Source organism: Oncorhynchus mykiss, chromosome 17 (genome assembly GCF_057628025.1).
Source record: "Oncorhynchus mykiss isolate SJ-2025 chromosome 17, ASM5762802v1, whole genome shotgun sequence".
NCBI classification, from domain to species: domain Eukaryota; kingdom Metazoa; phylum Chordata; class Actinopteri; order Salmoniformes; family Salmonidae; genus Oncorhynchus; species Oncorhynchus mykiss.
The window spans coordinates 1,810,876-1,838,387 of NC_143038.1; the positions used below are offsets into that span (position 1 = coordinate 1,810,876).

The window sequence follows — 27,512 nt, forward strand, 5'->3', positions numbered from 1 at the left end:
TTCAAAACTGTCTGTCACACCCTTGGGAGTCAAGACATCTTGCTCAACAACCCAAATACCTCAGTTACATCAGCCAGTAGGGCTCCTATAAGGAGTAGCCTGTTCACTCTAGTCAAACTTCACATAGAGCAAATAATTTATGATCCACAAGACTTATGTTTTGCAATATTTATTAAGCCTTACATTTGTTTTGCAAATCTGCCCACGTTGCTTTCTTAGAGAAACTAGGCTACATACAGGATGTGGTAGAAATGATGAACATTTGAATACAGATAGCATGCTGCCATTGGCTCAGGATAGACTTGACAGTATGTAAAGTAGTGTCTAGTTGATTTAGATATTTTAAAATGTTCCATTCATTTAATACATTTTCCAAAACAAAAGTCTGTCTAGGTGAAGTTGAACTTTCTGCTGTGAGAAAGAGCCTTCGATTCAAGGAGGAGCTGCTATTATTTCTATTCAAATTGATTCCAGTGCAAGAGAATGGTTATTGGATTCTCAGACCGGTTTTGATATGGAATATAATGTGACCGCTTACATCATAACTGTTATCTTGTGTAAATGGCACATTGTTCATGGGAGTAACATTGAAACTGTACAATTGTATTGTGTAACCGTTTTGAAATACTTTTCAATGGCCAAGAACATACCACTGAAGCTTAGATTGACACGGCTGCCGAAGGCTTCTAGTGAGTTTCCTAATATTGGACTTCTTGAAACTATCTTGCAAATTCTCTGCAAAGCATTTGGCAATGATTTCACTACTGAATAGGGCATTTTCTTATGTACTACTTACAATAGGCTTCATGTATGTTTCAACAAAGACACATTCCTACATGTACAGTAAAATAGCTTATTGTTGTTATTGTATAACACTTAAAAAATTAAATGTGATTTTACCTCCACCAAACTTTACCCAGGTGGTAAATTCTATATCTTGAATTCATCCTGTTTAACTTTATTAAATATTTAACTTCTTGTTTTTAATTCTTCTTCTTCATGAACACAACAGAAAAACACAAGCTTTTCTTTTGCACATGATTTGTGTACATGTGCCAGCCACAAGACCACAACAATAGTGCCCTGCCTCTCACTCCCTGAGTGTAAAACATCAATGGGAACGTCCTAGACTAGAGAGTGGTATTTTATGGGAAGGAATTCTGAAGGCCTCTGTCTCTCCACTTCTCTCAGGGGAGAGATCAGATGACACGCACACAGGAGAGGGGCTGGAGATGCACACTCACCCTGCCCTCGCCCCTCCACACACACCCACCCCTCCAACACACCCGCAGAGAGAGCGAGCGAGAGAGAGAGAGAGAGAGAGAGAGAGAGAGAGAGAGAGAGAGCTTTTGTGAGTGTAATGTTTACTGTTTCTTTTTATAAACTCAGCAAAAAAAGAAATGTCCTCTCATTGTCAACTGCGTTTATTTTCAGCAAACTTAACGTGTTAATATTTGTATGAACATAAGATTCAACAACTGAGACATAAAATGAACAAGTTCCACAGACATATGACTAACAGAAATGGAATATGTGTATCTGAACAAAGGGGGGTGGGGGGGAGTCAAAATCAAAAGTAACAGTCAGTATCTGCTGCATTAAGTACTGCAGTGCAGCTCCTCCTCATGGACTGCACCAGATTTGTCAGGTCTTGCTGTGAGATGTTACCCCACTCTTCCACCAAGGCACCTGCAAGTTCCCGGGCATTTCTGGGTGGAACTGCCCTAGCCCTCACCCTCCGAGCCAACATGTCCCAGACATGCTCAATGGGATTGAGACCCAGGCTTTTCACTGACATTCCTGTCTTGCAGGAAATCACGCACAGAACGAGCAGTATGGCTGGTGGCATTGTCATGCTGGAGGGTCATGTCAGGATGAGCCTGCAGAAAGGGTACCACATGAGGGAGGAGGATGTCTTCCCTGTAACGCACAGCGTTGAGATTGCCTGCAATGACAACAAGCTCAGTCCGATGATGCTGTGACACACTGCCCCAGACCATGACGGACCCTCTACCTCCAAATCGATCCCGCTCCAGAGTACAGGCCTCGGTGTAACGCTCATTCCTTCGACGATAAACGCGAGTCCGACAATCACCTCTGGTGAGACAAAACCACGACTTGTCAGTGAAGAGCACTTTTTGCCAGTCCTGTCTGGTCCAGCAACGGTAGGTTTGTGCCCTTTGGGGACGTTGTTGCCGGTGATGTCTGGTGAGGACCTGCCTTACAACAGGCCTACAAGCCCTCAGTCCAGCCTCTCTCAGCCTATTGCAAACAGTCTGAGCACTGATGGAGGGATTGTGCATTCCTGGTGTAACTCGGGCAGTTGTTGTTGCCATCCTGTACCTGTCCCGCAGGTGTGATGTTCGGATGTACCGATCCTGTGCAGGTGTTGTTACACGTGGTCTGCCACTGCGAGGATGATCAGCTGTCCGTCCTGTCTCCCTGTAGTGCTGTCTTAGGCGTCTCACAATACAGACATTGCAATTTATTGCCCTGGCCACATGAGCAGGAACCCTGGGCATCTTTCTTTTGGTGTTTTTCAGAGTCATTAGAAAGGCCTCTTTAGTGTCCTAAGTTTTCCTAACTGTGACCTTAATTGCCTATCGTCTGTAAGCTGTTAGTGCCTTAATGACCGTTCCACAGGTGCATGTTCATTAATTGTTTATGGTTCATTGAACAAGCATGAGAAACAGCCTTTACAATTTATTTTATTTTATCTTTATTTAACTAGGCAAGTCAGTTCAGAACAAATTCTTATTTTCAATGACGGCCTAGGAACACTGGGTTGACTGCCTTGTTCAGGGGCAGAACAACAGATTTTTACCTTGTCAGCTCAGGGATTCGATCTTGCAACCAAGATCTAGCCTGGGCTAGCCGCTAGGCTACCTGCCGCCCCGAGCTACAATAAAGATCTGTGAAGTTATTTGGATTTTTACAAATTATCTTTGAAAACAGGGTCCTGAAAAAGTGACGTTTCTTGTTGAGTTTATTTCACTTTTATCTACTTCACTTGCTTTGGCAATGTTAACACATATTTCCCATGACAATAAAGCCCTTAAATTGAAATTGAAGGTAGGGCCAGGCTAGGCAAGACAGGGAAGCCAGCCCATCCAGATAATGATAACAGTAACATTGTGGTTGGGTGACTCTTTCTTTCTCTTCCTCTCTGTCAGTGACTGCTGTAGCTCCACCCCTGCGGTGCTGATGTCGAATTTCAAATATCACACCACTCTGCTGATCCCGCCCACTTGTAGGACCACATAGAAATAGTCAGAAGTGACTCAAAAAAATCTAATATTTCTCCCTGGCACTAGACCTAGACACAGGCGCACAGTAAATCTTCTCTATATACCCAAACAACAGTCATTCGTTTATCCCAGTTTGTTTTAGCTGTGACTGCAACATCCACAAATATATAGAAGCATCTCTCAGTTGAGTTGAACTAGTGCTGTTCAGTAGGCTAGCTGTCAAACATTTTGCGTGCCGGGTGGTCGATATTAGACCAAGAAGAAACACTTCGAATTGCGTGGAAGCCCAAAGGAGAAAAGATGCTACCGACTCGTGTGGGAATCACCGGGGTGACAGCATGTTGCCTGGTGTTGCTTTCCCACTGTTTTGCTCCTACAGGTAAGGATGTGAAGTCAATTGTATCATGCAAGATGCTTATGATGCGTATTTTTGGGGATGACTCCGGCTGAGTGCAGAGCGGGTTTTGCCCTTAGGATTCTCTGGTCTAAACGATCTGACATGGAATTTGACATCTTTAAATTACTTATAACATGACATAGTTGTCAATTGCCTATATTTCAGTGATCTTTTTATTTTATGTCTGACATGGAATTGCAAATGCAACTGTGCTCCTTACATAGAATAAATGGCTAAATTGACATTTTCTGAATTCATTTCTGTTTTGGTGCTTACAATACCAGTCGAATGTTCAATTAAACCAATGTTTATACCCTCGTGTCCTAGGCTGAACTAATAGTGGGTTTTAGTGCGCAGGAAGGGGGCATGTTCTTGACATTGAGAGTCAAGCGCTAACAGCTTTTCAAGACATTTTCCTTTTCAAAGGCGATTAAAGATGAACTTAACCTATAATTTTCGTTGACAATATGTTTATCTATAAAAGTTCAAATGTATCTATTTCGTCCGTATGAACGGAAGCTACGCTCGGGAAGTCGATTGGCTGTTCTTCAAATAGTATGTAGCCGCGAGCCAATCCGAATGAGAAATAGGCTCGTCACATCCGGTAGGTCCATATGTCAAAGCTGTCTGGTTTTACCTGTGGGCTTGACGTGCTGGAGGAAAAAGACGATTGTCACCGAGAAAGGGCGCGGCAAAAGGGCGTCTAGCCCAGCTTCTATACCGTGTGGCAAGAGGTTATTTAGCCCAGCTTCTGTGCCATGTATGGAGGAAATAGAACTTGGTTTTATTTTACACCTGAAGGATAGACTATTTTGCTACAAAATTCGGATTGTTGCAGACCTTCTTGATCACTAATTTTATAGCTTTTGTCATCAACAATGAAATGTAATAGGCTTATTAATAGATGCATGTTATGAGGATATGTTTATCACCTCAAGCAAAGTCTGCTTCCTTCTTTAGATGTCTTGATATGATAAAAATCCACCAACTTCCTTCCCCTTTACTTCTGTGGCCCCCAACCAGCTACCCACAGTAGGAACTAAACACACTATCACACAACTCACATGTCCATTAACTTATTTGCTAACATTATTACAATGTATTACATTGTATTGTATTGCAATGCATTAACAGCAGTCGAGGCAAATTCCTTATTGGTTTCAGTAGGTAGGCTAAGGGTGAACTTACCGGCCTCTAGGTTAATATTGTGTTGTGTATTAGTCTAGTTGTGGCTCCATTCTGCCACCCCGTTCTACTGTTATCCCTCAATCTTTAAGGTTGCATCCCAAATGGCAACATATTTCCTTTAAAGTGCACTACTTTTGACCAGAGCCCTATGGGACGATGCCATTTGCGATGCAGACTAACTCCTGCTCCCAGGGATTTGAAGATTAGAACTTCCATCCAATGTTTATAGTTCAAGGTATTCATTAATGTAGCGATTAAATCTGCTACAGTGTGTGTGTGTGTGTGTGTGTGTGGGGCCCCCAACAGTAGGTCAGCTGTTACTGTATGTGTGGGGCCCCAGCAATACTGTAGGTCTGCTATTACTGTATGTGTGGGGCCCCAGCAGTACTGTAGGTCTGCTGTTACTGTATGTGTGGGGCCCCAGCAGTACTGTAGGTCTGATATTACTGTATATGTGGGACCTCAGCAGTACTGTAGGTCTGCTGTTACTGTATATATGGGGCCCCAACAGTAGATCTGCCGTTACTGTATGTGTGGAGCCCCAACAGTAGGTCTGCCGTTACTGTATGTGTGGGGCCCCAACAGTAGGTCTGCCGTTACTGTATGTGTGGGGCCCCAGCAGTAGGTCTAGTGTTACTGTATGTGTGGGGCCCCAGCAGTAGGTCTGCTGTTACTGTATGTGTGGGGCGCCAGCAGTAGGTCTGCTGTTATTGTATGTGTGGGGCCCCAACAGTAGGTCTGCCGTTACTGTATGTGTGGGACCTCAGCAGTACTGTAGGTCTGCTGTTACTGTATATATGGGGAGCCCCAACAGTAGGTCTGCTATTACTGTATGTGTGGGGCCCCAGCAGTAGGTATGCTGTTACTGTATGTGTGGGGCCCCAGCAGTAGGTATGCTGTTACTGTATGTGTGGGGCCCCAGCAGTAGGTCCGCCGTTACTGTAAATGTGGGGCCCCAACAGTAGATCTGCCGTTACTGTATGTGTGGGGCCCCAGCAGTAGGTCTGCTGTTACTGTATATGTGGGGCCCCAACAGTAGGTCTGCCGTTACTGTATGTGTGGAGCCCCAACAGTAGGTCTGCTGTTACTGTATATGTGGGGCCCCAACAGTAGGTCTGCCGTTACTGTATGTGTGGAGCCCCAACAGTAGGTCTGCTGTTACTGTATGTGTGGGGCCCCAACAGTAGGTCTGCTGTTACTGTATATGTGGGGCCCCAACAGTAGGTCTGCCGTTACTGTATGTGTGGAGCCCCAACAGTAGGTCTGCCGTTACTGTATGTGTGGAGCCCCAACAGTAGGTCTGCTGTTACTGTATGTGTGGGGCCCCAACAGTAGGTCTGCTGTTACTGTATATGTGGGGCCCCAACAGTAGGTCTGCCGTTACTGTATGTGTGGAGCCCCAACAGTAGATCTGCCGTTACTGTATGTGTGGAGCCCCAACAGTAGGTATGCTGTTACTGTATGTGTGGAGCCCCAACAGTAGGTCTGCCGTTACTGTATGTGTGGAGCCCCAGCAGTAGGTCTGCTGTTACTGTATATGTGGGGCCCCAACAGTAGGTCTGCTGTTACTGTATGTGTGGAGCCCCAAGGGGCTGTATTAGTTGACACCATGGAGAATAATGGGAAAATCCCTGTAGAGTTGCATCAGTGGTTCTAGAATAGAATAGATTCTAGAATAATCCCCATATGAATCATGCAGCCCCAAGAGCATCTGATAGGCATCGCATGATGTACATTCTCCTAACACACCAGATCTCTCAATCAGTCACCAGTGGCATGCAAAAACACCCTTAATAACCTCACAATGAAGGTCCAAGTGGAATTGGATGAACTAGTATAAACCAAGTGCAGTTAGATTAACTAGTATAAACCAAGTGCAGTTAGATTAACTAGTATAAACCAAGTGCAGTTAGATTAACTAGTATAAGCCCAATGCAGTGGGATGAACGAGTTTAAACCAAAATTGCAGTTAGCTGAACTAGTACAGACTGAGTTCTGTTGGTTTAGCATCTTGACAGATGACCATCAGTGCACATGTCATCTAGTTCTAAATGAATCTGTGGCTATGGAAAGACCAAGCCCTGACCTTTGGCAAGATTTGTGTTTACATACAAACACTTTTCTCGCCGTGGGTGTGTGTTTGCCAAAACAAGCAGAAATGCATAGGCAAACTAACTTAAAAGAAACAAGCCTGTCACACACAATGACAAGGGCGTTGATGAGGACTCCAATATTAGCCTCACCTTTGACCTATATGGACCGTCCTCCTGTTGTCATCCAGTGTAGCCTTTCATACACTTCAACTAAAGCTGCAGAGACGGTTGGTGTTGCTGCTAAACAATAGTCTTTTCAGCTCTAGTTTTACATTGACATTCTAGTAATTTAGCAGACCCTCTTGTCCAGAGTGACTTACAGTTGGATTCATTCATCTTAAGATAGCTAGGTGGGACAACCACAAATCTCAGTCATAGTAAGTACGTTTTTCTTCAATAAAAGGAGCTATCAGCAAAGTCAGAGCTAGTAAGGCGGAGGAGTTACGTGTTGTTGGATTACTTAAGATACTCTTTGAAGAGGTAGGGTTTCAGATGGTTTTCTGAAGATGGGCGGGGACTCTGATGTCCTAGCTTCAGGGGGAAGATGGTTCCACCACTGGGGTGTTAGGACAGAGAAGAGCTTTGACTGGGCTGAGGGGGAGCTGCCCTCCTGTAGGGGTGGGAGGGCCAAGAGACCAGAGGTGGCAGAACGGAGTACTCGGGTTGGGGTGTAGGGTTTGCGCCTAGCCTGAAGGTAGGGAGGGGCAGTTCCTCTTGCTGCTCCGTAGGAAAGTACCATGGTCTTGTAGTGGATGCGAGCGTCGACTGGAAGCCAGTGTGGAGTGGACTGGAAGTCAGTGTGGAGTGGACTGGAAGCCAGTGTGGAGTGGACTGGAAGTCAGTGTGGAGTGGACTGGAAGCCAGTGTGGAGTGGACTGGAAGCCAGTGTGGAGTGGACTAGAAGCCAGTGTGGAGTGGACTAGAAGCCAGTGTGGAGTGGACTGGAAGCCAGTGTGGAGTGGACTAGAAGCCAGTGTGGAGTGGACTGGAAGCCAGTGTGGAGTGGACTAGAAGCCAGTGTGGAGTGGACTGGAAGCCAGTGTGGAGTGGACTGGAAGCCAGTGTGGAGTGGACTGGAAGCCAGTGTGGAGTGGACTGGAAGCCAGTGTGGAGTGTGCGGAGGAGAAGGGGTGACATGGGAGAACTTGAGAAGGTTGAACACCAGGCAGGCTGCAGCTTTCCAGTTCAAATATATAACAGGTTACATGGAGGACATTTGGGGCTATTGGAAAGTCCATTGCAGACTAGGGGCTGGTGTTTAGTGAGCACGTTCTTTCTCTTCCATCTGTAGCATCAGTGTTGAAGGACCTTACATGGTCAAGTTGTCATCAAGCAGGCAGGCAGTGTTTATTAATAGAACCTGATGGAGATTGGGAGGTGGGGACTCTCTATAAAATGTTTCTCACTCTCTTTTTCTCTCTCTCTCTTTTCTCCCGCTCTCTCTTTCTGTCCCTCTAACTTCCTCTCTTTTTCTCTCTCCTTCACTGTCTCTTTCTATCTCTCTCGCTCTGCCTCTCCTCGCTCAGCAGCACGGCTAGATCAAGGTGATTTCCGTTGTATGTAGGCAGCCATATGAAGGTCTATTCAGGTCGTGGTGTAACTTGGTCATGATGCTAACCTTTTGAAGACAGTAGGCGTACATTACAAGAAGTGAGCACAGTCTGTCTGCCAATAGGGCTTCCTGTATTTAACAGTGAGCCAGCAGCAGTGGATAGGTCCTTACAGGAAATTGGCCGCATCCAACAAGCACCTAACTACATTAAGGCCCTGTCCGGATGGCAGCTGTGGTCAGCTGTGTGTCTCTGCTAAAGGTGTGCGGGTCAGCTGTTTATTCACCAACACCCGCCCGCAATTGCTAATAAGCCATCCACAACCGCCAGATCCATTGTAATTCTGAGGCCCACACCCAACCCTAACCCACACAAAATGGAAAATGCCCTATAAGCTACAGTCAAAGACGGCAGAAGATTTTTTGACATCAGTTTGACCAGTTGTAAGGAAAAAGAAAGCTGTGAAAACGACCGGACCCAACGTGTTTCTGATAAAATGTGCATCGAAGCCCAACTGAAATCTTATGTCGTTCAAATCAAATCAAAGTTTATTTGTCACGTGCGCCGAATACAACAGATGTAGACCTTACAGTGAAATTCTAACTTACAGGCTCTAACCAACAGTGCAAAAAAGGTATTAGGTGAACAATGGGTAGATGAAGAAATAAAACAACAGTAAAAAGACAGTGAAAAACAGTGGCGAGGCTATAAAAGTAGCGAGGCTACATACAGTGGCGAGGCTATAAAAGTAGCGAGGCTACATACAGTGGCGAGGCTATAAAAGTAGCGAGGCTACATACAGTAGTGAGGCTATAAAAGTAGCGAGGCTACATACAGACACCGGTTAGTCAGGCTGATTGAGGTAGTATGTACATGTAGAAATGGTTAAAGTGACTATGCATATATGATGAACAGAGAGTAACAGTAGCATAAAAGAGGGGTTGGCGGGTGGCAGGACACAATGCAGATAGACAGCCCGGTTAGCCAATGTGCGGGAGCACTGGTTAGTCGGGCCAATTGAGGTAGTATGTACATATGTACATGAATGTATAGTTAAAGTGACTGTGCATATATGATAAACAGAGAGTAGCAGCAGTGTAAAGGAGGGGGGGCCACACAATGCAAATAGTCTGGGTAGCCATTTGATTACCTGTTCAGGAGTCAAAAAAGATTGAAATACTATCAGATTGTATGATAAGGACAGCACCTCTACAGACGGTATCTAACGGAGCAATGCATTCTCAACAAATCATATGTCTCCACTCCTGTTCCCAAGTCTAAGTTTAGCCTACATTTGGTTTATAATTTACCTGCAAGAAAGGCTACATTCTGCAGGAGTTATTATTAAGGCTGTGTGAGAGGTTATAGACCTACAGTCAGTGTCCAGATTTCAGTTTCCATTTAACCCATCTGAACAGTAGGCTACAGTTCCCTTGACATAGGCCTATTTTAAGTCCCGTCTTGTGACGGTCGAATGTGTATAGTGTCTCACAATCACACAGAACATAGCCAGCGCTGCTATCCTCCTCAAGAAGCCCAAGAAGCCTGTTGATAGAAATTGCACTAGAATTATACATTGGATATTTTGAAGGTATTGTTTCTCTTTATTTAACCTGCCTGCCACACACATCCTCCAATATTTAATGACCATGAACCCGTCTGCCCCGCGGATATAACTGTAGGACTGCGGGTTATGAGTCAACCCCCTCATCACTAGTCTCTGCCTCGCTCTGTCTATTTGTCTCTGCCTCGCTCTGTCTATTAGTCTCTGCCTCGCTCTGTCTATTAGTCTCTGCCTCGCTCTGTCTATTAGTCTCTGCCTCGCTCTGTCTATTAGTCTCTGCCTCGCTCTGTCTATTAGTCTCTGCCTCGCTCTGTCTATTAGTCTCTGCCTCGCTCTGTCTATTAGTCTCTGCCTCGCTCTGTCTATTAGTCTCTGCCTCGCTCTGTCTATTAGTCTCTGCCTCGCTCTGTCTATTTGTCTCTGCCTCGCTCTGTCTATTAGTCTCTGCCTCGCTCTGTCTATTAGTCTCTGCCTCGCTCTGTCTATTAGTCTCTGCCTCGCTCTGTCTATTAGTCTCTGCCTCGCTCTGTCTATTAGTCTCTGCCTCGCTCTGTCTATTAGTCTCTGCCTCGCTCTGTCTATTAGTCTCTGCCTCGCTCTGTCTATTAGTCTCTGCCTCGCTCTGTCTATTAGTCTCTGCCTCGCTCTGTCTATTAGTCTCTGCCTCGCTCTGTCTATTTGTCTCTGCCTCGCTCTGTCTATTTGTCTCTGCCTCACTCTGTCTATTTGTCTCTGCCTCGCTCCGTCTATTTGTCTCTCCCTCTCCTCCCCCGTGGGTCAAATTGTGTGGGGATGGCATCAGGCATAGGAAGGAGAATGCAAATCAGGTGACTTGCCGGTAATTCCATTTGCAAGACAGACATGCGTGCGGGCGGACAGACATGCAGGCGGGCGGACAGACATGCAGGCAGGCAGGCAGGCAGAGACACCTAAGAATGTGCTGATTGGTGAATAAGGAAGGTTGCTTATAATGGCTTTTTGGTTCTTAGAATCTGCGATTATTATGCAACAGTTTACAGGCTGCATGCAGAGCTAGTTTGAATGTGATCTGTTGTAACTAATGAAAAGTACCCTGCTGGTAAAACTGTGTAGATTTGTTAAAGTAACGTTAAACTCGAAATACAACAGGATTTCCCCACTCACTTTGTCTGAAGTCGATTCCCCAAGACAATTATTTTCTGGAGTAATTGTGAAGAAAACCAATGCAATACAATACAACTATTATCCCTCAAGGAAACACGTCAGAGAAATCACCCCATATTTGTTATCTTGATTTAGTTTAGTCACAACCTCAAAGACAAATGAAATGCCCATATGGTGACTCACTGCACTTACAGTAACCGTACAGACAGTAGGCGGACTGCGTTAAGTGGGCCCATAAGGAAGTTAAGTAGACAGGAACCAAACTTCTATTTTATGATTGTTTGTTTAATAATAATTAACTGTAACCTGAACAGTGTGCCACAAACAAACTTCCTCCATCTTCTGTGCTTAGTTACTACGCCAAGTGGATGGCTTAGTTATCGACCAATGATGCGCACGACACGCCCACAAATACACTCTGACGTCACGACACGCCCACAAATACACTCTGACGTCACGACACGCCCACAAATACACTCTGACGTCACGACACGCCCACAAATACACTCTGACGTCACGACACGCCCACAAATACACTCTGACGTCACGACACGCACACAAATACACTCTGACGTCACGACACGCACACAAATACACTGACATCACGACACGCACACAAATACACTCTGACATCACGACACGCCCACAAATACACTCTGACGTCACGACACGCACACAACTACACTCTGACGTCACGACACGCCCACAAATACACTCTGACGTCACGACACGCCCACAAATACACTCTGACGTCACGACACGCACACAAATACACTCTGACGTCACGACACTCACACAAATACACTCTGACGTCACGACACGCACACAAATACACTCTGACATCACGACACGCACACAAATACACTCTGACGTCACGACACGCCCACAAATACACTCTGACATCACGACACGCCCACAAATACACTCTGACGTCACGACACGCACACAAATACACTCTGACGTCACGACACGCACACAAATACACTCTGACGTCACGACACGCCCACAAATACACTCTGACGTCACGACACGCCCACAAATACACTCTGACATCACGACACGCCCACAAATACACTCTGACGGCACGACACTCCCACACTGGGAGAGAGGGCCATGTATAGCTAAGGCGTGGCCCAACCTTTCCAGCCAGATGGTTTTGGGTTCAAACGTAAGCTAGACTTGGCCTCTGTCGTTGATAACGTCTCACATTCAAAGCTAGTCAATGGAAAGAGGTTTCCATTCAGAACTGCTGGGCTTCTTTTTATTTTTTTTTAAGATAAATGACTTACAACATCCTGGGAAAATAACTCTCACCCACTGCATTTCAATTAGAGACTAAGTTGAATACAGTACAAGTCCTCTATTACCCAATGTATATCTAATCGTATAGGCTACAAAGAGAGAGTGCAGTACAGTATCTTGGGAAGGGAGATTTGTGACCCAGAGAGAGAATAGTAGACATAGTTGTGACGTACAGTCTAACATACTGTACACACAGATGCCTTTTGAGTGAGTACAGTGGGCTATGCTGCTGGAGGTTGAGCGTCTTGTGACCTAGACAGAGAATGGTAGAGAGAACACAGTATGCAACTTGAGAGGCTTGTGACCCATTTGTAGATGATGGGACAGAAGATTAGCAGGAGAAAAAATTAAAACACAGACAGAGAAATAGGGGAGAGAGGAGAGGGGAGAGACAGAGAGAGAGAAAGGGGGAGGGGAGACAGAGAGGATCATGGAAAGAGAGGCAGAGTGCGTGTCGGGGCCAAGTAACGTCTCCGTTTTCACTTGAGAGTATAAGTCTCAGGGCGGGCTAACAGTCAGCCGGCCTCGTAAATGTATCACCACTCTCTCCAAGAACAGCTGGAATAGGATGGGGGGGAAACTATTCCTGGAACCTCCACATCTGGTAGTGTGTGTGTGTGTGTGGGGGAACCGTGTGTGTGGGACTGTGTGTGTGTGTGGGACTGTGTGTGTGTGTGGGACTGTGTGTGTGTGTTTGTGTGTGGGACTGTGTGTGTGTGTGTGTGTGTGTGAGGGACTGTGTGTGTGTGTGGGGGGGGACTGTGTGTGTGTGGGACTGTGTGTGTGTTGGGTTCACTGGAAACAGCCACAGTCTTGGCGGTTACAGTGCCTCTGTAATTAAGCATTTGAGGCGAGGGGTTCAGCAGTCGTTTTTTCCCATGAAAAGCCCTGATTGATCAAGTCAGGCCAACATTTCTCAATACAAGATCGTCTTATGATATTACAGTCCCACATCTCTACAGGAAGATGTGAGCATTGGTGACATCACATGCCAATAGACGGAGCAAGCAACCTCTATCTTCTGAATCTACTTCACTAACTCTCTGTGTAGCAACCGACTTTACGACTTGAGTCATGCTGGTGTAGCCGCGGTTACTACTACAAGTGTCAACATTTGACAGCTTGAGTTCAGAAGATTCCTGGTGTTGTGTCCGGTTGTGCCCCACCTCCCCCTGTTGCTCTCACTAGTGCTCTTGTTATGAGTATTTTGAGGAATGTTCCTCAAGGGCCAATCAGCAGCGGGTGGTGTGATTATGACTCCTCCCCCCTTCCATTGTCTTAAAGAGACAGCCTCAGGCTCTGACTCATACTCTGTTGCCTCAGGCACAGTGGAATTTGACAGTGGAGGGAGATAATCTGATTTAGTGACCGAGACCTTGCAGAATATTGAAGGCTCCATGCTAGCTTTACCTGATGGCTCTCACTTCCTTGTTGAAGACAACTTCACTTTGATTGGTCAGATGAGTTCAATGAGGTTGTGACCTCAGCAACCCAAAATAAACTGGTCCGTTTTGGGGTTAAATCTCATTTCACTGCTGAATAGGCTAGTCAAACAGTAACGTGGTATTCATTCATAGGCCTACTGGCAGAAACTATAAGTGAGGAAAAAAATGTATTTCCTTGCTCAAGTCTGTACAGTAGGTCTATAAGTTGTTTAACTTTCCCTTACCGGATGCTGTATATGTGGGCCAATGGTGTGTGAGTTGACACTTGTGTGTGTTCTGTTTCGGCAACATCTTGTCCTGCACTAATTTCCTTCATTTGAAGGTTTACATGAGAAACGCACAAACAGTAGTTGCCAAGCAACAGTCTTGAGTGCATAACAAAATGGCCGTCAAGTTCTCACTGTCTGCTGAAAGACCATGAGATACAGTAGCTCCAGTGTGTGAACGATAAGAGATATAAGTCTCTCCCATGGGGAAACTCCTTCACTTCCTGTTTAGAAATGCTCCATATTGTAGTCTTTTTTTTACCTCATATCCTGTTCCTTTATCTTTGGACTCTCACTACTGTAGTTCTTATCACACATAATTGCTGGTCCCAGAGGGGCACTACAAAACATTGTAGAGGATGTGTTCTTCTCACCAACAACTAGATATAATCCCAATCTTAATGGCCGTCAGATGACTGCCCTCTGTTGTCAGCGAGCGTTGTTGAACATGAACTAACCGAGGGAAGTTACTTAGTTAAATGTTAGTTAACATTCGTCACTACTACAGACCTATTCTATCCTCTGCGTGAGCCTAATGTTACGTGGTACTAGTGTCGCATGACAGAAAATATGTATAATTAATTATTGCCCTGTATTGTAAAAAGTTACTGAATCTGTATCAAATACACTCTGTTAAACTGTCTACCTTGTATATTATATTTGTACTACCTTGTGTATATTTTAGGCCGACATTGTAAATAAGAATTTGTTCTTGACTGACTTGCCTAGTTAAATAAAGGTTAAATAAATAAAACCATTTTTGTTTTTTAAATTACACTAGTATAGATCTATAAAAGATGAAATGTGTCCTGTCTGTCAATCATTTACAGTTATCCTGGGTTTTTCTTCCCCTAGATGCTGCGTATACATGTGGGACAAGTCAGTTCAGGTGTGGCAACGGGAAATGTATCACCAGCCGGTGGGTGTGTGACGGAGGTGATGACTGTGGTGACGGAACTGACGAGCTGCCAGCCGCCTGCGGTGAGTAACTGACTCTTCCTCCTCTTTTACTCTTCTTCTCTCTCCTCTTTCTTTTCATACTCTTCTTCCTCATCCTTCGTCCTCTTCTTCCTCATCCTCGTCCTCCTCCTCTTCAGATAAGATAGAACTGCTAAGATGTGTCACACAGACTCTAATGTCTCTATCTGTTCATGTCTCTCTATGTCTCCAGAGGCTAAGACCTGCCTGCCCACTGAGTTCAGCTGCGGAGGCCCACTGAACAAGTGTATCTCCAGAACGTGGCACTGTGATGGCAAAGCTGACTGTGACAATGGAGCTGATGAGAAGAGCTGTGGTAAGATAACAGTACGGATGTAGGATCTTAATTTGATCACCCTGTTGCAGGAGAACTTTCCTGCAACGCAGAACATTTAACATTTGTAGTGTGTTTGAAGTTTAAGAAGGCTTATGAAGTTCGTAAATTTCCACTTTGAAATTTGACTCAAAATGTCCATTAATTATAATCCACGTAATAATTCACATTTCCGGTTGCTGCAGGATTATTTTCCTTCTGAAGCAAACTGTCTCAAATTAAGATCCTACATATTTACATTCACTAGTCTAGTCCAATAGTGTATATGCTGTAGCCAACTCTTCTATCGTTGTCATTACACTGCAGTCATCACCATACTGAAGAAAACTGTTCTGAACACTGATTACCTCTGTAGTTAGTGCATGATGATGTGATAAGACTCCAGTTTGTAATCACTAACTGGTACTATCACCACATGACTCTGGTCCTTGTGTCTACTCTGCACCCATTGAACCCTTATACAAAAACCTCTTATTCTTTTAGTGACAACCACATTATTTACAGATATAATAACATCCTAAAGGCACAATAGAGTACAAATACTGTCACCCAGTCCCAAACCTTCCATATCCCTAACCCTCCAGCCCTCGCTCTCCCTTCCTCTCTCCAGCCGCAAAGAACTGTACCGACAACGAGTTCCGCTGCTCCAACGGTCAGTGCATCGCCGTCTCCTTCGTGTGCGACAAGGACAACGACTGTTCCGATGGTTCTGACGAGACTTCCTGTCCCACCGCCACCTGCGGTCCCAACGCCTTCCAGTGTAACAACACTGTGTGTGTCCCGCGTCTCTGGGCCTGCGACGGTGACGCCGATTGTGCCGACGGTTCAGACGAGTGGCCCCAGAACTGTGGCGGGAGGGACACCAAACCGACAACAAAGCCCTGTGGGCCACATGAATTCCACTGTGGGAGTGGGGAGTGTATCCATAGGAGTTGGAGCTGTGATGGAGGCAAGGACTGTCAGGATAATTCAGATGAAACCAACTGCAGTGAGTGGAAGGGTTTTTGACAATATTCAACTCTGCTTCTGTCCTTTCTCTCTGAATTTTTTTTTTTTCAAAGACAGAAATATGCTTATTTAGTTAAGCGTTTACAAAAACAAATGTTCATCTTCCAATATATACTGTATGAACAGATACTATACTGTATGAACAGATACTATACTGTATAAACAGATACTAAACTAAGGGACTCCTAAGAGAAAATCCCAATCACTCTTTCTTTATCTGTCCATCTGTCTTGTTGTATTGTTTATCTAACCTCTCTCTCTCTCTCTGTCTCTCTCTCTCTCTCTCGGTAGGTCGGCCCACTTGCCAGCCAGATGAGTTTCAGTGTAATGATGGCTCCTGTATCCATGGTAGCCGTCAGTGTGACCGCCAGTTTGACTGCAGGGATCTGAGTGATGAGATTGACTGCAAGAGCGGTGAGGCTCAGCCCTAATGGACACACACACACACACACACACACACACACTCTCCCTATAGCTGTACTATATGTCTAATAATATTCTCTTCTTTCTTATTCTCCCCCCAGTGGATGCGTGTGAGGGCCCGAATAACTTCAGGTGTAAGAGTGGGGAGTGCATCACCGTGGACAAGGTGTGCAACAGGCAGAAAGACTGCCGAGACATGTCCGACGAACCTATCAGAGAGTGTGGTGAGTTGGAACCGTAGAGATATTCTGTGTCCCAAATGGCACCCTAATCCCTGTTTCGCCCACTACTTTTGACCCTGGGCCCATAGGGAACTCCCTTTACACCCACATACCATTCAGTGGAAAACAGAGGAGAGAGACCACATCCCAGCTAGGGAAATATGATGGAGACAGCTAGCCAAGTGGTTCAGGCCAGTCTGGTCTGGCCAAACTAGTTAGTGGTTGTAAAGAGTGAGGTGACTGGTTTAGTCTTGCCTAAGGGAAAAGGCTGTCATCATGGACATTGAGGATGATGGTTGTTCCTTATAGTTTTCTAGATAGATATATTTCTTCTAACTGATTTCCGGTCTGATTCTGCAGGCAACAACGAGTGTTTGACCATTAACGGCGGTTGCTCTCACACCTGTACCGACCTGAAGATTGGCTTCAATTGCTCCTGTCCTGCTGGGTACAGTCTGGGGAAGGACAACAGGAAATGTGAAGGTGTGTGGAAATAAATGTTAATATGGCACTGAGGCTCTGAACTCAGATCAGAAGATTGCAATGACTGAGCTCTAAGTCACTATAGTGACGAGTGCCGGATAAGATGGCAGGACATTGGATTTGGATCAAATCACACTATGAATTGCCACAGCTGACCCCTGACCCTATCTTCTGACCTCTAACCCTGTTTTCCTCCTCCTGTAGACATTGATGAGTGTGCTGACCCAGACACCTGTACCCAGATCTGTGTGAACATCCTGGGAAGTTACAAGTGTGAGTGTGAGGAGGGCTATGAACTGGACCCCAAGACCAAGACCTGCAAGGCTGCCACAGGTACGTGTGAGATGGAGGGACACACTAGCTAAGCTACATTCCGACAGCCACCCCAGCATACCACTTAGAATGGATGCTTGACAGATTGCTTGCTAGTGTGGATATATGAACAGAGCCTTGGGAGCAATTCTGATATAGTCTGAACAAATTAAAGCAAAGAAGAGGTTTCGGTAGCTTCTCTGAGGCCTCATTATTAAACAACTTTCTAAATGAGATGTAAGTAAAGTGGCAGATTTGAGGCCCACTTTTTTTTACTGGAAACGACAACTTTTTAAATGTGATGTAAACAGTTAGGTAAAGTGTCAGACTTAAGGTCGAAATCTAAAACTTTCTAAATCTAATTGTATGTCTTCCAGGTACTGTCCCCTACCTGTTGTTCACCAACCGCCACGAGGTGAGGAAGATGACTCTGGACCGTAGCGAGTACGTCCCTCTCATCCCCAGACTAAAGAACGTGGTGGCCCTGGACATGGACATGCCTGGACACAAGATCTTCTGGTCTGACCTGTACCACAGGAAGATCTACAGGTGAGGACCTGCTGGGGGAAGGTGTGTGTGTGTGTGTGTGTGTGTGTGTGTGTGTGTAAACAGACAATATACAGTATTTGTTAGTTAACAAACATCTATTTTGTCCTGCACCCTTCCCCAGCGCCGACATGAACTTGGCAGGGAACTCCTCCCACCACAACGTGGTGATTGACAGCCAGATGGAGGCGCCGGAGTGCCTGGCCGTCGACTGGATTCACGGTAACATCTATTGGACGGACAGTGTGCTCCAGACCATCTCCGTGGCAACCACGGACGGAACACGGCGAAAGACACTGATCAGCGAAGGACTGGAGAAACCAAGAAGCATCGTGGTGAACCCAGCCAATAAGTAAGAAACTTGGGATTTGATTGATTGATTTTATTAACCTTGTTTGGGTCATAGCCTACTGATCTGTTTATCAGTATCATGCTCAATAGGGCGTTGACTGCCAGGAAAACCAAAAAGATAAATCTTCGACAGGATTCTTTTGTTGTCGAACATATTGGAATAATTGAATGAGTGAGGATCTCTTTCGCAACAAGAAACATGGCAGAAGCTCAACGTGTCCGTGTGTGTGTGTGTGTGTGATTTTCTCTAAAGACCTCCAGATGTTGTGCTGAAGTGTGTTCGAGGTAGGAGTTTTGACTGACGGTACTGTGTCTGTTTCCAGCTTCATGTACTGGACTGACTGGGGCGACGAGGCCAAGATCGAGAAGAGTGGGCTGAACGGAGCCGACCGCGTCGCCTTGGTAACGGACAACATCAAGTGGCCTAACGGCATCACTCTTGGTAAGAAGAGTCCACTGATTGGACACTGCAATATAGTGATGTGTGATTGGGCACATTGTAATTTGCTGTCTCGCGTGATTCTTATACTCGTATACAGAACAGTTGAGATGTTGTGATGTGTTATTGTTGGAAGTTCTATCATTCTGTAGGTGTACATTATTTACATTCAAATAATCTGCCTCGTTATCAGGCGTGGAAGCATTGTTTATAAGTGAATGATTATACAGTTGGATTTCTCTAACGCTCCCTGCCTCTGGAACAGACATGGTTAACCAGCGTCTGTACTGGGTGGACTCTAAGATGCACACCCTCTCCAGCATCGGCGTAAACGGAGAAGGACGACACACACTCATCTACAACGAGGACAAGCTGGCTCACCCCCTCTCTCTCGCCGTCTTCGAGGTAAATAGTGATGGAATGTGGACATTAAGGTCTCCCTAACCTGAGTTCCATCTGGAGTATAGTTATGGACAGGTCCTAGAGGAATTGTAGGAAGGGAAAGGGAGACTTAACTGAACCAGTAGAGTCCAGTCCATGTGGGCAATGGTTACAATCCAACCTCAGAACCTCCTCTAGATCCCTGGGTCGAGCACCATGGCCTCTACCCTGGCTGTGGCCCCAGAACCTCCTTTAGGTCCCTGGGTCGAGCACCATGGTCTCGCCCCTCTACCCTGACTGTGGCCCCAGAACCTCTTTTAGGTCCCTGGGTCGAGCACCATGGTCTCCCCCCTCCAGCCCACACCAACCTGGCTGTGGTAGCTTTAATTAAAGGGGATTTCCAGGTTGAGTCTTATACACCAGCCCGGTTCATGAGTTTAGCCATGCAGCTAGCCAGCTTTAGCTGTATTACAGAAATCCATCCATGTAGCTGCTGAATGGAGACCAAACTGATCTTACAGTATCCAGGTCATAGGAGGTTAATAAGCCCCATATCTGAAACTGTTGGTTTCCACCAGATACATTAAGTCTTTGTTTGTGGATGGATTTGTAAGTACGCTATGTACTGACTATGATATGCTATGTACTGACTATGTACAGTTGGTTAACATTAAGTACTGTATGTACTGACTATGTACAGTTGGTTAACTTTGTGTACAGTATGTACTGACTATGTACAGTTGGTTAACTTTGTAAGTACTGTATGTACTGACTATGTACAGTTGGTTAACTTTGTACTGTATGTACTGACTATGTACTGACAATGTACAGTTGGTTAACTTTAAGTACTGTATGTACTGACTATGCACTGACTATGTACAGTTGGTTAACTTTAAGTACTGTATGTACTAACTATGTACTGACTATGTACAGTTGGTTAACTTTAAGTACTGTATGTACTGACTATGCACTGACTATGTACAGTTGGTTAACTTTAAGTACTGTATGTACTGACTATGTACAGTTGGTTAACATTAAGTACTGTATGTACTGACTATGCACTGACTATGTACAGTTGGTTAACTTTAAGTACTGTATGTACTGACTATGGACAGTTGGTTAACATTAAGTACTGTATGTACTGACTATGTACTGACTATGTACAGTTGGTTAACATTAAGTACTGTATGTACTGACTATGTACAGTTGGTTAACATTAAGTACTGTATGTACTGACTATGTACAGTTGGTTAACATTAAGTACTGTATGTACTGACTATGTACTGACTATGTACATTTGGTTAACATTAAGTACTGTATGTACTGACTATGTACAGTTGGTTAACATTAAGTACTGTATGTACTGACTATGTACTGACTATGTACAGTTGGTTAACATTAAGTACTGTATGTACTGACTATGTACAGTTGGTTAACATTAAGTACTGTATGTACTGACTATGTACTGACTATGTACTGACTATGTACAGTTGGTTAACATTAAGTACTGTATGTACTGACTATGTACTGACTATGTACAGTTGGTTAACCTAGTTTTTCTTCCTGTCTCTCTTTTTTTCTGGTTTCTCTCATTTGTTTCACAGGAGAAAGTATTCTGGACCGACATGGGCGACAGAGCGGTCATGAGCGCCAACCGCCTGACAGGAAATGACATCACTGTACTGGCGGAGGACCTGATGCAGCCAGAGGACATCATTGTATACCACAACCTCAAGCAGCCCATCGGTATGGCAACGCACGCTTTTTAAAAACATAACAAATCTTACATGAATAACTGTAATTAACTTTAAAAGCTGAATCAGGTGGTCTAACACTCACTCTCACGCTTCTCTCTCTCTCTCCTATAGGAAAGAACTGGTGCACAGAGAAAAACTTGGTGAATGGAGGTTGTGAGTTCCTATGTCTACCTGCTCCCCAGATCAACCAACACTCCCCCAAATACACCTGTGCCTGTCCTGATCACATGACCCTCGGCCTGGACATGAGGAAGTGTGTGGCAGGTATGTGTTTTCCTCTGTCGAACCCTATGGAACTTTAGAGGAGAAGGTGCAACTACTGCCTTTTATACCCCTTTCCTGCAGTCAAATGACCAGATCGCCCACCTCATAAGTGGAATGTTATTCATATTTTCATCATTAAAATCTGTTTAAGACCAAATATTTTGTAGTTAAAAGCTAGTTCAAAAGCCAGTGGATGTCAAAGTGTTAGTGTTTATCCTCATACTCACTGTTCATGGTCATTGAACCTTTTCTCAAACTAACTGACACGTTCTTGTGTGTCTAACCTTTGGTGACCTTTAACCCCGTCTCTTATCTCAACAGCTCCAACAACTACCGCTCCCTCCACCACTCCCAAAATTGCAGCTCCCATCCCTACCAGGGCCCCAACCAAACAGCCAGCTGGCCCCACTTCCACCACAACTACAACTACCACAACTACCTCCTCCGCCCGCCGGGTCCAGCCTCAGGACCCTGATAGGTCCGCGACCACTCACAGTCCACAGGAAACTGCGGTCACAGGTCAAAGTGGCTATGTTGCCATGCCCAAAGTAGCTGAGGCATCACACCATACTGTGCTCTACATTGTCTTACCTATCAGTGAGTATTTTACCTTGTAGTATCAGCATAATGTCTAGTGCACTGATAAATACAGTAGTACTGTAGTAACCTACTCTCTGTTTATGTATTGACTTACGTGTTGATATACACTGAGTGTACAAAACATTAGGAACACCTGCTCTTTCCATGAGACTGACCAGGTGAACGCTATGATCCCTTATTGATGTTGTGTGTTAAATCCACTTCAATCAGTGTAGATGAAGGGGAGGAGACAAGCCTTGAGACATTTGAGACATGGATTGTCTACGTGTGCCATTCAGAGGGTGAATGGGCAAGACAAATGTTTAAGTGCTTTGAACGGGGTATGGTAGTAGGTGCCAGGTGCACCGGTTTGAGTGTGTCAAGAACTGCAACGCTGCTGGGTTTTTGACTCTCAACCGTTTTCCATGTGTATTAAGAATGATCCACTAACCAAAGGACATCCAGCCAACTTGACACAACTGTGGGAAGCATTAGAGTCAACATGGGCCAGCCTCCCTGTGGAACGCTTTCGACACCTTGTAGGGTCAATGCCCGACAAATTGAGGCTGTTCTGAGGGCAAAGGGGGGTGTAACTCAATATTAGGAAGGTGTTTCTAATGTTTTGTACACTCAGTAAAACACATATCATTGTAAAAGTTAAACTGGCTTTACCTACCATACTTTATCAACAACAACAATTACAACAACAAGAACTGAACTTTGACCCACTATCTCCTCTCTCCAGTGATGATGTGCCTGGTGCTGTTTGGTGCAGTGTTACTATGGAGACACTGGAGGCTGAAGAACACCAACACCATCCACTTTGACAACCCCGTGTACCAGAAGACCACAGAGGACGAGTTGCACATCTGTAGAAACCACAGCCAGGACGGATACACCTACCCACAGGTACTGTCACCTAGCAACCCACCAAGCAACCCAGTCACTGTCTTATTACTTATGTAGACTACACGTGTCACCAGGGTTAGAGTTCATTCCATTTAAATGCTCATACTGTGTTAAGATCAATTCCATTTCGATTAAGTGAAATAATGGGATGAATTGCCCATTGTTTTCCTATGTGGAGTTGCAATCCACTTGACCCCAATCCTGCAGGTGTTCTGCAGTGGCTAATAGAAAGCATGTGACCGTTGATTATGGTATAACCTATGAAATACTGCATGTAGTGGTTTTCAGTGTTGTGTGACTTTGTGTTTATGGTTATTTTCTGTCTCCCCTCACAGAGACAGATGGTGAGCCTGGAAGAAGACCTGGCATGACTAGTAGAAGAAGAAGAACAAGTGGATATGAAGAATTGTATTTAAAAAGAGATTTTTTGTTTGAAAAAGTGACAAACATAAACCGATGGAGGTCATTTTAACCCTAATGCTACTGACACGTCCTTTCCAATCCTATGATGATGACCTCATCTCGATGACCTAAGTTCCTGGCTTCCTGTTCCGAAGATTCCGTTCCGACCTCAACACTGTGCTGCCATCCAAGACGAAGAAGAAGGAAAAAAGAAACTCAGAAAGAATAACTTGGTTGCCATGGAAACCCACCCCCCCAAAAAAAGGAATGGAAGAAGAAGAAACATATACAAACGGAATCACACAAAAAATGACTTGGTAGCGTTGTGGTCTCGAACACAACCCTGAAGAGAAAAAAACATCTGGGGGCCATTTTGTCAAACATCGGAAGGACTTGAAAATGAAAGACACAGTAAATGCACAGTTGGACTGTAGTCGTCCGTTCTTTCATAATGTAAGAGTTCTTACCTAGGTGGCCTGGTCCCAAATGTATGTATTTTAGGCTAACTCCTCGTCAGAGAGAAGAATAAATGTCTAAGCACATAATGTACAGATTTGGTACCAGGCCAGGTCCTGGACCTCGGCTCTTTGACACAAGGAAGTTCAAAATGACAACCATCTAACACAGCTTCAACTTTGTTTGTTTTTGTTACATATCACTTAGCAGCTCTTTTGTAAATGAGTGTACATTTGGCTACTTACTGTAAAATAGGCAAACTTTTGTTCTAATGTTGCATAAGATTGTGCATAGCACTGTACAGAAGACGTCCTACACTTCCAACCCATTTGATTCTTGAGTTCAGTTTGATCCCACTTCCTTTGTCAGCCTGACGAAAGCACTAGAAAACACAATTAGCACGACATGAAGGATGTGTTGAAGATTGTGGGTTTAAAACAGGCTGCAGTCAAAAAGCTGTCTTGTCATATCTTTTGAAGGTCGAAAAATGGTACCTAGTTTGTATGTTTATGGTGTACTTAACAATGGACATTGAGACCTCTGGATGGCCTTACCATCTGACATTGACACATGCACGTGCCTAGTCACTTAGCACCAAACATCACCACATCTTAAAGTGGAGACTTTCCCAGGGGAGACATTGAACTATGGTGTGACACTACTCTGAGCTGAAACGTGTGAGTTGTCGGCCCTACTCTGAGCTGAAACGTGAGTTGTCGGCCCTACTCTGAGCTGAAACGTGTGAGTTGTCGGCCCTACTCTGAGCTGAAACGTGTGAGTTGTTGGCCCTACTCTGAGGTGAAACTTTTGAGTTGTCATTGGTCTCTTTACATATTGGAGCCTTTGCCATCATCAATGCAAGCATTTCTATACTCACTCCACTAATGTGTGTAATGTCTAGTGACGTACATGTTCTTACGGTATGTGGTATACAGTGTCTAGAAGAGCCCAAATGCCTTATGACCTCCTTTCACTACAGTCAACTATAGCTGACATGATAGTTCTCTTGCCTTGGCACGTGCAGCAGACATTGTCTCTTGGTAAATATGATCTTATAGCCCCTGTCAACTGTTGCCTTAGACAAGTTAGTGAGTTGAGTTGTTGCCTTATTGCCTTCTATCTGGTTATGGCTTTACACGCCTTGTGCATTTTCGATATATTCCAATTGCAGTGCATCAACAAGTTACATCCAAATCAATAAATCGATGAGCATTGTTTTTGTGGCCAATTTTAAAGATGGCAGCTGAAGGCTAGTTGAAGGCCAGCAGCTGAAGGCTAGTTGAAGACCAGCAGCTGAAGGCTAGTTGAAGGCCAGCAGCTGAAGGCTAGTTGAAGGCCAGCAGCTGAAGGCTAGTTGAAGGCCAGCAGCTGAAGGCTAGTTGAAGGCCAGCAGCTGAAGGCTAGTTGAAGGCCAGCAGCTAAAGGCTAGTTGAAGTCCAGCAGCTGAAGGCTAGTTGAAGTCCAGCAGCTGAAGGCTAGTTGAAGTCCAGCAGCTGAAGGCTAGTTGAAGTCCAGCAGCTGAAGGCTAGTTGAAGTCCAGCAGCTGAATGCTAGTTGAAGACCAGCAGTTGAAGGCCAGCAGCTGAAGGCTAGTTGAAGGCCAGCAGCTGAAGGCTAGTTGAAGGCCAGCAGCTGAAGGCTAGTTGAAGACCAGCAGCTGAAGGCTAGTTGAAGACCAGCAGCTGAAGGCTAGTTGAAGACCAGCAGCTGAAGGCTAGTTAAAGGCCAGCAGCTGAAGGCTAGTTGAAGGCCAGCAGCTCAAGGCTAGTTGAAGACCAGCAGCTGAAAGCTAGTTGAAGTCCAGCAGCTGAAGGCTAGTTGAAGGCCAGTAGCTGAAGGCTAGTTGAAGACCAGCAGCTGAAGGCTAGTTGAAGGCCAGTAGTTGAATGCTAGTTGAAGGCCAGTAGCTGAAGGCTAGTTGAAGGCCAACTAAAGGCCACTGGTTTATGTCTGTATGCTGCTCACTGTTCTAAAGAGTTAAGCCATGAAGAAAACACCTTCCGTTTGATTTTTTTATTGAGGTGGAAAGCTGACAAAATAAATTATGGTGAATGATGTTGAATGACATCCTGGTATGATATGACGATACTAATTATTATTTTTGAGAATATGTATATAGTTTGTATTGTTTCTGTAAATACTACATCCTCAGTTCGCTGTGGTATCACCCTGTTGATTTTGTACATTTTAAAACGTGACAAATATGTTGTACATATTACAGATTTGTTTTATTTATTTATATATATATATATATATATACACACACATATAAATATCTTGATTGTATGTTTAATTTTCCTAAGCTCTCGTGTCTACTGTGAATGGTTACACAGCTGTTAATATTGTCCCATCATCATAACCAACCAACCAATGTTCATTGTCTTGATTCATTATCCATTGAATCATTATCTTGGTTGTGTGAATGACACTGCTGGTTCTGAACAACAGTGTAACGTTCAGATCCATATATAGACATACATCTATGGTTCAGGTGAAGTTGATGTTTGTTCTGTTATATGGTTATGTTTTCATTCACAGCTGATTGAAGATCTTACATTTTATAGACTAAATTGTCCCCGTTGTGCAGTGTTTTATGACCTCAGTTGTGGTGTGTAAAGCACAATGTTGTGTATCACCCTAAGATGTACGAGTCCACAGGACAGAGCACCAACCGCAGCTTGCCTGTTACATGCAAATTGCTCTTCTTGTTGAGTCTTAATTTTCCTGTTCAGAGAATCCAATCTCAAAGTGACCATTGTATAGTTTGTGTTGTGATTATTTTGTTTAATAAAAGATAAATAATGATCAAGTTTTATCTGTCACGGCTCTTTCGTCCCACTGCACAGATACTGTCTTCCTTGTACGGCTGTGTCATCGTTAGAACAAAAAAAACACACAACCTCTACTTAACGTTCTAGCCTCTGAACATACTGTATTACTCATCCCGTTCCTGATAACGGTGGGAAGCCAATCTAATAAGGCTTTTTGATGTAGGCTTTCAGTTCTACTGTTTATTCGGGGCGAAGGCCTAAGCTACAACTTATTTTAGTTCTCGGTCAGTTGTTGTTAATGTTTCATAAAGTTGTTTTTTGTGCTCAGTATTGTATTCAGTCTCTCTGACATCATCTCCTTCCCGTCAGTGTGTTTCACAAAGCCAGTGTAAGTCCAGCTTTTGTTATCACGTGTCAAGGTGAAGATGTATTTGTAACAAGGAAATTAGCACATTTTGGAAAGTCATAAGGCCCTCAGAAAGAACCCTCCAGTCAAGAATGACTCAACTGTACTGTACGTGTAATATCATGCTCCTGAAAGCCTCAAACTGGATAGCTAGGGATAAACTCATATTATACTCACTGCAGTATTACAGGGTATTTCAGTAACCTCACTGAAATGGGTTATTTAGGACAACTACAGTGTGGAGAGATTGATGAATGTGCACATTGTCGCGTTTCATGTTCTCTTTTAAAGTGGTT

At 44.5% G+C, this 27,512-nt stretch overlaps 1 protein-coding gene across 1 annotated transcript; it reads left to right on the forward strand.

The window, feature by feature from the left end:
• Positions 1-3,220: 3,220 nt before the first annotated feature.
• Positions 3,221-26,848, forward strand: LOC110485635 (low-density lipoprotein receptor). The gene is made up of 17 exons (XM_090204393.1): positions 3,221-3,627; positions 15,052-15,177; positions 15,368-15,490; positions 16,119-16,496; positions 16,808-16,930; positions 17,041-17,163; positions 17,521-17,643; positions 17,848-17,976; positions 18,333-18,504; positions 18,626-18,853; positions 19,176-19,294; positions 19,557-19,696; positions 21,277-21,418; positions 21,541-21,693; positions 22,015-22,290; positions 23,018-23,181; positions 23,517-26,848. Exons 1-17 carry the CDS (start codon positions 3,549-3,551, stop codon positions 23,550-23,552), a joined length of 2,634 nt encoding a protein of 877 aa, XP_090060519.1. The 5' UTR covers positions 3,221-3,548; the 3' UTR covers positions 23,553-26,848.
• The last annotated feature ends 664 nt before the right edge of the window (positions 26,849-27,512 follow it).